This window comes from Gastrolobium bilobum, unplaced genomic scaffold, assembly GCF_033153095.1.
Source record: "Gastrolobium bilobum isolate Gb01-03AN ecotype WA unplaced genomic scaffold, APGP_CSIRO_Gbil_v1 utg2122, whole genome shotgun sequence".
NCBI classification, from domain to species: Eukaryota; Viridiplantae; Streptophyta; class Magnoliopsida; order Fabales; family Fabaceae; genus Gastrolobium; species Gastrolobium bilobum.
This window is the reverse complement of record NW_026897715.1, coordinates 458,279-469,321: the sequence shown is the minus strand read 5'-3', so window position 1 is coordinate 469,321 and position 11,043 is coordinate 458,279. Positions and strand designations below refer to the sequence as shown.

At 36.7% G+C, this 11,043-nt stretch overlaps 2 protein-coding genes across 2 annotated transcripts; one reads left to right on the top strand and one right to left on the bottom strand.

Annotated features, from left to right (window-relative positions):
• The first annotated feature begins 225 nt into the window (after window positions 1-225).
• LOC133309508 (uncharacterized) lies at window positions 226-2,707 on the top strand. The gene is made up of 7 exons (XM_061510288.1): window positions 226-347; window positions 491-565; window positions 666-723; window positions 1,096-1,151; window positions 1,421-1,483; window positions 1,677-1,745; window positions 2,320-2,707. The coding sequence occupies exons 1-7, from the start codon at window positions 291-293 to the stop codon at window positions 2,572-2,574; spliced, it is 633 nt and encodes a 210-aa protein (XP_061366272.1). The 5' UTR covers window positions 226-290; the 3' UTR covers window positions 2,575-2,707.
• An 801-nt stretch (window positions 2,708-3,508) lies between these two features.
• LOC133309478 (ABC transporter B family member 21) lies at window positions 3,509-8,880 on the bottom strand. The gene is made up of 12 exons (XM_061510261.1): window positions 8,611-8,880; window positions 8,470-8,524; window positions 8,051-8,226; window positions 7,699-7,920; window positions 7,362-7,600; window positions 6,712-7,237; window positions 6,334-6,607; window positions 5,192-6,054; window positions 4,841-5,107; window positions 4,469-4,732; window positions 4,061-4,354; window positions 3,509-3,865 (listed from the first exon to the last, which is right to left on the bottom strand). Exons 1-12 carry the CDS (start codon window positions 8,878-8,880, stop codon window positions 3,509-3,511), a joined length of 3,807 nt encoding a protein of 1,268 aa, XP_061366245.1.
• Between the last annotated feature and the right edge of the window lie 2,163 nt (window positions 8,881-11,043).

Here is an 11,043-nt window from a genome sequence, read left to right as displayed (position 1 = left end):
GATATTTGTTGATTGAAACTGTTGATATGAAAATATTTTAAATTTACATGTTCATATATAAATTTTTTTTCTTAAATGAAATAAACCATAATAAACAGTAAATATTATAGTACCCTTCTTATTTTTGAGTTGGACTGGATCCGATTAGAGAAACCAAATGACCCACCACAACCGCAAGAAACAGATCGGCCCAAAAGCTTCATTCATCCTCGTTGTTGTGCTGTAACTGTTTTTTTGTTTTACTGGTGATTGTAGTTTTGGTAGCAGTTGAAGTTCGCAAATCGCAAGCCATGGCCGAAGATTCGGATCGTCCTATCAGGATTATGAACTTTGTCTCTGAAGATCAAGTAAATAAACTCACTCATTCTTAAACTCGCACTCCCTTCTTTATTTTGTTTCCTTTCTCGAATCCATGAATTGGGCATGAATTAGGGTTTCGTTACCGATTATTGATTTTTGCATGGTTGTTCAACTTATTGTGTTGGAACAGTTGGTAGAATCAAAAAGAACAAGGGGTGAACGAGTTGAAGACGGCACTGCCCAGAGGGATAGACCTCTCTACGAGGTTTGCTTTCTCATTTCTTGTAACGCAAAATTTACTCTATAATTTTCAATAAGAGATTGATTATGAGGAATTTACTTACTGATCAAGCTTTCAATTGCAGATTCTAAAGGAAAATAAAGACAAAAAGGATGCGGAATTTAATGAAAGGTTCAAGCATAGTAAGTAACTGAGTAGTTCGACAAGCATTTAGCATAACCATGATCCTTCACTTTCGCCTTAGGAGTTAGGACAACTTGTTTGTGGAAGTTGGTTTAGATTAGAATATGGAACTTCTTGATTTTCAAAATAATTTTGAATGTGATAGTGTGTGGCAATGCCAACTGCCAATTGCTTAGCACAGCTTGTAAGGATGAACCTGTTCATTCTTTCATGCTTACTTGGTGTTAGCCCTTTTGAGACAGGCATAGTTTATCCTAATTGTTTGGCTTATGTTCAGATTATTATTATTTTTCCCCTGCTTTTCTCTTTTCTGCGGGGTTTCCTTTTGTTATCATTCCGGATTGAATTTGACCTGTCTATAATAATCACAGGACCACCTAAAGCTTTAGATGAAGACGAGACTGAGTTTCTCGAAAATTATGAAACAGTAAGTTTCTGATTTTATTTTTACAGCATTTTGTTTCACTGAAAATTCATGGCTGGAACCTGTAAGTGTCGATTGTGAAATTTTATCTGATTAGATATGTCCTTTGCTTCAAGGTTTGTGCAGACATCTATTTTAGATTGTTTAGAAACAATTTTATGACCTTTATCATTATGGAGAACAAAAGAAATGCTTGAACAAATTGTTCGCGCAAAGTTTATAAAAGTGCCTTCTTCTTTCTAACATAAATTTGTGTTTTATCCATCTTTCAGTCAAGGAGGGAATATGAACGAAAAGTGGCAGATGACGAAGCCCAACAAATCCGTAGCTTTCAAGTTAAGTCATCACAATTACTGTATGATTGCAATACTTCTCTTTAAGTAAAAATATACAAATTGCTTGTACCTTTTTAGTTAGTTTCTCTTGGAATAATTTTGGGTTGCTATTGCTGAAGTGAATTTTACATAATGTGTCAATTATTTAGTCAATGATTTTTCTGACTATATTTTTCTTGTATGTTGATTTCAGGCAGCAGTGGAAGCACAGTCCAATGTTGTGCATGAACTTAAGGAAAAAACCCCTTTACCTTTGATCCAGGTTGGTCAGTGAATTTCATGTACGTTGCTACCATTTTTGGTGCTGCAAGGAAGTGATGTAATAATGTATACATTTCCATACAATAATGCAACTGATCAATAACATTTTTACATAATTGGCCAATACTGAGGTCTATCATTGCTGAATAAGATTTTCGAAGAATATGTTCGTTGGAAGGGTTACCATCATTAATTTGACATTCATACCAAAATGTTTCTTGTGTGTATTGCCCTTCCTGTAATGTTTTCTGAAATTTCAAAGTGTATACGGTCAATTTTTTTTTATGGTTTTTAAATCTCCCAACTGAAGGCTTCCTTTATGATTTTACAGGGTTACTAGATTAGAACCTCCCCTCCTCCCTTGACGGCATAGTGTTATTATTTATTTTGCACATTTACTTGTTTGTTCATCTAAGACGTAAATGGAAGCCCTGATTTGTAATGCTCCAATGTTCAACCTCTGAAGGGATGTCTAATTTATTAGTCATTGCAACAATACATGCATTTTTAAATCAGAAATAATAAGAGTGTGTTGCTATTTTTATGCTTGTCACGCAATCTGTTTTCTCTTGCAGGAAGAAAAGTCTGCTGGAAAGAAGAATCCAGCCTCTCGCTCATTAGGCATGATTGTAAAAGTCAAGCCCCAAACTAAAAAAGCCAAGTTGGATGAAGGAAATGGTGAAGTTTCAAAAGCAGGAACAACTCCCGGGGATGATAAGAGTAAGTCTTTAGAACCAGTACAATCATTGAATTACGAAGCTGATAAGACCCGTGAAGTTGTTCAAACTGGCCTTGTTTCTTACAGTGACGAAAGTGATGATGACTTGTAGTATTGATATTTATATTTTGAGAAGTTACATGATTTCGCTTTTGTTTTGTATAGCACTCGTTCATATTCATATCCATGCATATATTCAGGACGGCAGTATGGAAAATTGACACTCCTAATGTCTAAAACTGTCATAATCCCGTCAAAATCTGCATACATGGATATATCCGTTTTCACTCCGAATATATAGGCCACTCGAATATATCCGAACTTCCGAATCCAGGTAGCGTGTATATTGTGGATCGAAACGGGGAAAGCAAGAAGAGAATGAGTACCTGTGTTAGAAGAAAAATAACGATTTTTTAAGAGAGAAAGATTGGGTGCTGAATGAAAGTGATCAAGAAATGTCTAAAGCGGTGCCCTTTGTGGTTGTGGCCCACAAAGCACACGCCAATGTGGGAAGGAACAAATAATGATAGCGATGAAGAAATAGAAACAGATTTGAAGATAATTTTTATGCATCATGTGAGAAACTTGACAGAGTGGGATGTCAATTTAACATGTGTTTAATTGTTGTCATAATATCATAAAAATAGATTGGTTGTAATATCTGGTGGTTTTCTGAAAAAAGGACCAAAGTAAATGTTGATAAGTTGTAATTTAGTTAAAATTCTTTGAAAGTGCAATCCTTCCTGTTGATAGACGAAACTGTCAATTTGAGGTGTAATGCTTTTCATCATGCTGAGAAAGTTAGAAAGACGTAAATGTAGGGAAAGATAATAAGCGCTAAATTTGCTATTTCTCCTACAAGCTTTTTAGGCAATTCCGTCGTTTTTCACTTTTTCTTGGTCATCCATTGATTCTTATTTATTTAGACTACTAAGATTTTTCTTCTATGAAAAAAAGGGTAGCAAGGGTGAAGTATTGCTTTTCAATTGAGCTTTACAAAATTAAAGTAAAAGAGAGTGTAGTGTGGGGGTAAAGACTAAAGACTATCATATTGCTGAAGCACTTGCGTGAAGTTGGACTAAGGAAGCATAAAATCCATCCTTAACGTTAATGAGCGTCTCATGCCTTCCTTTCTCCACTATAACTCCATTTTTTACTACTGCAATCACATCTGCATTTTTTATTGTAGATAGACGATGTGCCACAACCACAGTGGTCCTGCTCACCATCACTCTGTCTAATGCATCTTGAACAACCCTCTCTGACTCGGCATCTAGTGCACTTGTGGCTTCATCTAGCAGCAATATCTTAGGACTTTTAATTATAGCACGTGCAATGGCTACCCTTTGCTTTTGCCCCCCGGATATTTGGATTCCCCTCTCTCCCGCCACTGTATCATAACCCTGTTGTAGGAAAAAGACCCCAAAACAAAAATAATATGTGAATACTGAATAGTTCGCCCAATAAGACACAAGTCTACTTGAAACTAATGCAAAGACATAATAAGACTGAAAAAGGATGATTTATATGTTAAAATTTTACATGATTTTACCATGTGAGTATCTTTATGTTTATCTCTGAAACTTTAATATTTTTACCTGTTGTAAACCACTGATAAAACTATGGGCATTGGCCAGTTCTGCTGCTGTTAGGATTTCTGCTTCAGTTGCATTGCCTTCCTTTCCATAGGCAATATTGGCACGGATAGTGTCATTGAACAGGACTGGCTCTTGGCTTACAAGGCCCATCTGCTGCCTTAACCACTTGAGTTGTAACTTCTGAATTTCTATCCCATCAAGTGTAATTTGACCAGAATCAGGATCATAAAATCTCTGTAACAAGGCAATCACTGTGGATTTCCCACTTCCACTTTCACCAACAAGGGCCACAGTCTGGAACAACAAATTTGATTGGAACCATTAGTTGCAACATGCTTTTTCACCTGTTTGGTGATGCGAAATAGAGTTTGATAACATAAATAAATAAATAAAACCCTTAAACTTTACCTTGCCAGAATGGATAGTCAAGCTAAGGTCTCGAAAAATTTGTATATCTGGCCTAGATGGATACTTAAACCTTACATTAAGAAGCTCTATTTCTCCCTTCACGCTATCCAGTGTGCTACCAGACTCATCATTGGGATCTATCTCTGACTTCCTATCGATTATTTCAAATATGGAAGCAGTGGCTGTCTTGGCTTTGCTAGAATCAGGAGCTAAGGAGCTTGATTGGGAAATTCCAACAGCTGCCATAGTTAAAGCAAAGAAAACCTGCAAAACATTTTAAGAAGAAAATTTCTAAGTGTTGAAATGTAATACTTTTTCACTTTCCCCACTAGTTGACAAAGAATGATGGATAAGTATCAAAGAGTTTAGTACCCGGAAAACATCTGAGAATGATGCCTTGCCAGCTTCCACAAATCTTGCTCCTGCATAGAAATTGGTAGCATAGATATTAAAGAGTAAGAAAAATGCAACCCCAAATCCTGTTCCACTGATCAAGCCTTGTCGTATCCCAGTTTTCATGGGACCTTCACATTTCTTCCTGTATAGTTCCATAACTTTCTCTTCAGCACAGAAAGAAGCTACTGTTCTTATGCTTCCAACTGCATCATTAGCAACTTGGCTAGCTTCCTCATACATCATCTGCATCAATTTGTATTACAATACTTATAATTTGTTGCAAAATCTAAATCATGCACATTGTCTGGTTATGGAAAAGAAGCTAACCTTTGCATCTGCACTGAATCCCGCCAAGAACTTCATTTGAAAATATCCACTTATTCCAGTGAGGGGAAGCAAGACAAGAATAATAAACGACAACTGCCAGCTTGCAATGAAAGCAATGATCAAACCTGCCAATGCTGTTGCTATATTTTGAACCAATAGTCCCAGTGCATCACCAACAAGGGCACGCACAGATGCAGCATCTGCTGAGAGCCTTGCACCAATTGCACCACTTGAGTGTTCAGGCTCATCAAACCAACCAACCTCCATGTTGATCACCTTCTCAAAACAAATTAGCCTGATACGTTGGATTAACTTACTGCCAGCCACAGAGAAAAAGTAACCTCGGGCTGTAATTGCCACTAAGGATGCAAGTCCAAGGGTCATAAACATTAGTGCCCAAAACTTGGAATCCTTTTTCATCTCAGGAAATGGTTCATATAATGTTTTGATGACACTGGAAAGCAACACGCCATATATTGGAAGTATGGTACCATTTACTATAGCTGCTACACATCCAATCAGAAGCACTGGAATCTCTGGCTTGTTGATGGAAGCAAGGCGCCAGAGTGAAACCTCTGGTGGTGATTGTTCTTTGGGCTGTGAATTTCCAAGTTCAGGATCAGGGACGTTAATTCCTGCAGGTAAACCAAATGAAGCTGAAAATGAGTGGCGGCTACTATTCCCCACAGATGATCCTGATCTTCGAAGTGACCTTCTTTGACTCAATCGTTTAAAGGATTCTGAAGAAAGTTCACTCTTGTTTTGATTATCTGCAGTTTCTTCTGATTCCTTGTTCACTTCTTGTAAACGTATAAGATTAGAGTAAGCTCCCTCGGGATCCTTGAGTAATTCTATGTGTGTTCCTGATTAATAAACACAAGTTATAGTGAGATATGAATTCCAGTCTTTATTTGTAGCCTGGATCCTTGTTATCCAAGTAAGACAATAGTTAACTTGATACCAAAGGAAAATCTTACTTTTTCTTTTATAATTAGAGATAATCATCCCTCAAGTAGTTATTAAATTGTTTCAACTTATATGGTAATGTAGATAATAATGACAATATAGTGTGAAACGCATATAATGTGAGTAATGGTTGACTCAATGAAAGAAGCCATGTCTTAGCTACACTTGTTTCCTACCTTTCTCAACCATTTTCCCTCTATGAATTACAGCAATCATATCAGCATTCCTCACTGTGCTCAGGCGATGTGCAACAACAACAGTGGTTCTGTCGACCATGATCCTGTCTAGAGCCTCTTGCACTATCCTTTCAGACTCTGCATCAAGTGCACTTGTAGCTTCATCTAGAAGTAGAATTCTTGGATCTTTCAGGATTGCTCTTGCAATGGCAACGCGCTGCTTTTGTCCACCAGATAGCTGAGTTCCATGCTCACCAACCATTGTGTCCAATCCCTGGATACAGAAGGTAAATAGCTCGAGGTTACTTAACATGTTGCAAGATCACAAATCCTAAAATAGCTTTGAAATTGTAGTAAAATTTGGCTAGAAACTAGAACCTGTGGCAGTTTATCAATGAACTTAGCAGCATTTGCAAGTTCAGCTGCAGCTCTTATCTCTTCAATTGTTGCTCCCTCCTTCCCATATTCAATGTTATCCTTAATGCTAGATGCAAACAACACGGGCTCCTGGCTAACGAGGCCAATTTTTCCTCTGATCCATCTAAGCTGAAATTCTTTCACGTTAATACCATCAATAAGAACTTCACCTGCCTGTGGATCGTAAAATCTTTCTATTAAACTGATAGCTGTAGATTTTCCACTTCCACTTTGTCCTACTAAAGCTGCAGTGGTGCCGCTAGATATATGAAGAGAGAATCCGTTGAAAATCAACTCCTCAGGTCTGGCTGGATAACTGAAATAAACATCCCTTAAATCTATTTCACCATGGATATCCTTCAATATTTTTCCATTTGGGTCATAGGCATCTATCTCTGGCTTTCTCTCAATTGTCTGAAACATTTTATAAGCTGCAGCTTGGCCCGCAGCAAAAGCACTCATGCAAGGAGATGCCTGGCCGAGTGACCTAAGATATGAAATCATGTAAATAAGTTGAAGCATGCATCTATTTTATCTGTTGCCTTGTGTGGTTGTGTTGGTTTTAATAAACTTCAATAGAACATGAAATATATAAAATAGAATCTACTTACATGGAAGCTGTTAACACAGCAACAATCACAGTGCTCACCGCACCCCCATCATACCCTTTTTCCATTATCATCTTTGCTCCAAACCATACAGCCAAAGCATAACCACAGAAAATAAATAACATAGCCATGCCAAGACCGATTCCGGCTACAAAACCTTCACGAACTCCTGATTTGTAAGCATCTACAAGAAATTTTCTGTAACTAGATACTGCTTTCTTTTCCCCAGTAAAGGATGCGACCTGGAAATATGCACAGCAAAAGAAAATAATGACTATCATAGCTCTTATATTGAGAAGTTACAGAATTGCACAAGAATTTGTTAGGCTTAACAACATACAGTTCTTATTGAGCCAATTGCTTGTTCAACTACATGTGCAGCTTTAGCGTACGCGGTTTGACCTCTGGATGCCGTCCTTCCAATGGTAAAGACCATAGCAGCGCCAGAAGCGACAAGAGGTGGAAGAGTGGACAACATGACAAGAGTAAGAAGCCACCCTTTGATAAAAGCTATCACATAGCCACCAAAGAATGTTGCTACTAGCTGCAGAAATTTCCCTACCTGTTTAAACAAGAAAGCATTCTGTAAATGCGCACTCAGGGAAAAAATCAGTAACAACAAAATTCAAAGTGATTTTTTCTCCTGATTTGCATCCAAGTCTTTAGTGCAATAGTAGAAGTAGTAGTAGTACCTTCTCTCCCATGGCATCTTGTATGAGAACAGTGTCACCTGACATTCGCCCTATCACCTCTCCAGTGTTAGTTTCCTTATCAAAGAAAGTAATATTTTGTCTCAGTATAGTTTTCAAATACAAGCCTCTTATTCTTGCTGCCTGTCTCTCCCCTGTGACCATCCAGCAAGCCACCTCTGAAAAATGAAATGTTTTTTCACAGCTTAGTGTCTTGTAAATATAATATAAAATCATGGATGGATGTTCACCTAACAACTTAATTTGAGATAATTGACTCATGACATGATATGATATCAGACTAGTCTCTATGACTAAATGGTTTAGAGTTTGATCCTTGCCATCGTTTAGGTGTCTTAATCTAACAAGTTAAGCTTTTGGGATAATGAAAACTGGTGATCTTAATTATAGAATATACTTACGGAGGAATGCAGCCACAGCACTGCCTATTCCCAAATATACGAATTTAAGAGAGACCTGCAATTTTCACAAGTGAGGACTTTGTTACATCATAAGTGCAATAAAAAAAAGCCAAATTTATTTATCTGGTTTCCTAATTTTACCTTGGAAACTTGCTTGACAATGTCTGGGCTAAACTGGTTATTTCCGAAGCTATTAATCATTTGGCCAAACAGCAATGACATGAGAGGCAAACTCACACCATTTCCAATGGCCCCAATGGTGCCAACAATCATCAACAGCATGTCAATGGAGTCTGCAAATGAGAACAGCCTGTGATAAGGAACAGTTTCAGGTTTTTCTTTCCCTTTGCTCTTTTCTCTCTTTTCCCCGTTTGTATGCACTTCTTCATCCATAACATTCTCAGGCCTCATATCTATTCAGCTCCTTCTATACTCTCCAGCTATGGAACACTGTTGTGAGACACAAAAATAACAACTCAGAAAGCTTAGCCACCCCAAAAGTAGGTAACTCTGAAATGAGTGACAGAGTTTTAGAATCAGAGCTAAACAGCTCAGTAAAAAGATTTCCTCTGCTTTTCGTTCTTGAATAGGACTAAATTCTCATGTGGTACAAGTTCTTTTATAGCTTGAAGCTCCGGGATCCAGTTGTCATTTTCTAGATTTGTTGGACCATCCTATGAAGCAAAGGTCTAAGATTTATATCTTGCACACGGGCTTATCCCACAGGATTTTAAATATAAGTGTGCTGTTCGCCAATTCTAATAAAATTATAGTCAACTATATTACTCGTTGAAGGTAATGATTTTGCTTAGAAACATGAACACGCTCTTTGCTGAACCAGGCATAGCAAGGAAGCACGGAAAATATTTTTCATTTTCTGATCACCAACCACCACAGAAAGAAAGAAAACTAAGGAAGAAAAAGAAAACGGATTATCACTCATATGGTTAGTTGAATCACTTTTTCTTCTCATTTTAAATTTTAATACTATTCTTAAGATAAAACAGTGGCTTGAAAAAGATTATATGATGGTGTTTCTAAGTGTGAGCAAGCAAGCTCTATTTTGGTTAGTGACTCTTAAATCTAATGCTTTAAGATTTTGGGTTGAATATGGTATCGATCCATTTATTGTGATAGCTTAGCTCATTGATGATAATTCTCTCATACCATCAATTATACAACGGGTTTACCAAAACCAAAGGTTGATTGGCCTATATTCGAATATTCCCGGTGTTGTTCGGATTTGTAAGCCTTCCAGACCCATATTGTGAGGTAAGAACTTAACGAGTGTTGTCAAGCCTTGTTGATATGTGGGTTGGGAGAATATTTGAATCCAAATGTGAGGAGTAAAGTCCCATGTTAGATAAAGATATACAAAGTGTAGTGTTGAATCCACTTATCGTGCTAGATTACCACTTAGGGGGCGTTTGGTACGCATCATTCTTCAAGATTCTCAAGAAACTGAATTTTTTTAAATTTTAAATTTTCGAATATTATCGTAAATTTTAAAAATTATATTTTTAAAAATCGAGATTTTCGGATAAAAAAAAAATTCTACTCTATCAAATGCCCCTAGTGCAATTATAATAATTCTCACGTAACAGTATCAAATACCAGCAACTTTGGGGTGGTTGATTCCATCTCAAATTAATAATTTGAATTAAACTATGATTGACATCATAGTTTCATGTCATGACATCAACATAACCATCAACGGGGACAAAGCTGTGTACTAGAAGCCAGAAAGAAAGAGAGAAAGAATAAGGGAGGCATGGAGGCGGAGAGACGTTGAGAGACATTTATTCAACCAAAAGAGAATGCAAAATGGAAGACACAATTATGGAAAGACATTAATTTTCTTTACAAAAAGATTAAAAAGGGTACCCAAAACTGAAAGGCTGAAAGAAAATACCAGATTCTGGATATATCATTCAGTATCAGGGTATTGAACTATATTACTGTTTCTCAGATTCTGAGTTGTATCGCGGGTTTTGTTTAGCAGCTCGCACACTATATATATACATCAGTTTGGTATTGCTTACTATAGAAGCATTTCTTTCCATGATAGTTGACCAATGCTAAAAAAAATTTATAAGTTAAAAATAGCAGTTTTTGAGGAAAAAAAATTTGTTCAAAAAAAATAAAACAAACTAAATGATGGTTATTTCTTTCTTTTTTAATACATATGATGGTTATTTCTTTAGTCATGGTGATTGATGGGTGTCTATTTGAAATTTTATTCAAGTTTGACCAAGCATGGTTTCTCCTTGCCAAGAAATGGAAAGGGTATATTTAAAATTAGGCTATTTGACCATTTTGCCCCTCATTAATTAATTAATAATTATTGTGTCCCTGATTCAAAACTATCCACTAATCTGCCCATTTTTAATCAATTAACTTGCATTTTTAATCGATTAAATGGTTGTTGAGAGATTTAATCGACTAAATCTCCATACTTAATCGATTAAAAAATCATACTGACTTGTTTCCCTTTGTTGCCTGTTGGGAGATTTAATCGATTAAATAGGGAGATTTAGTCGATTAAATCTCCCAACAGCCATTTTTGTCTGTTTT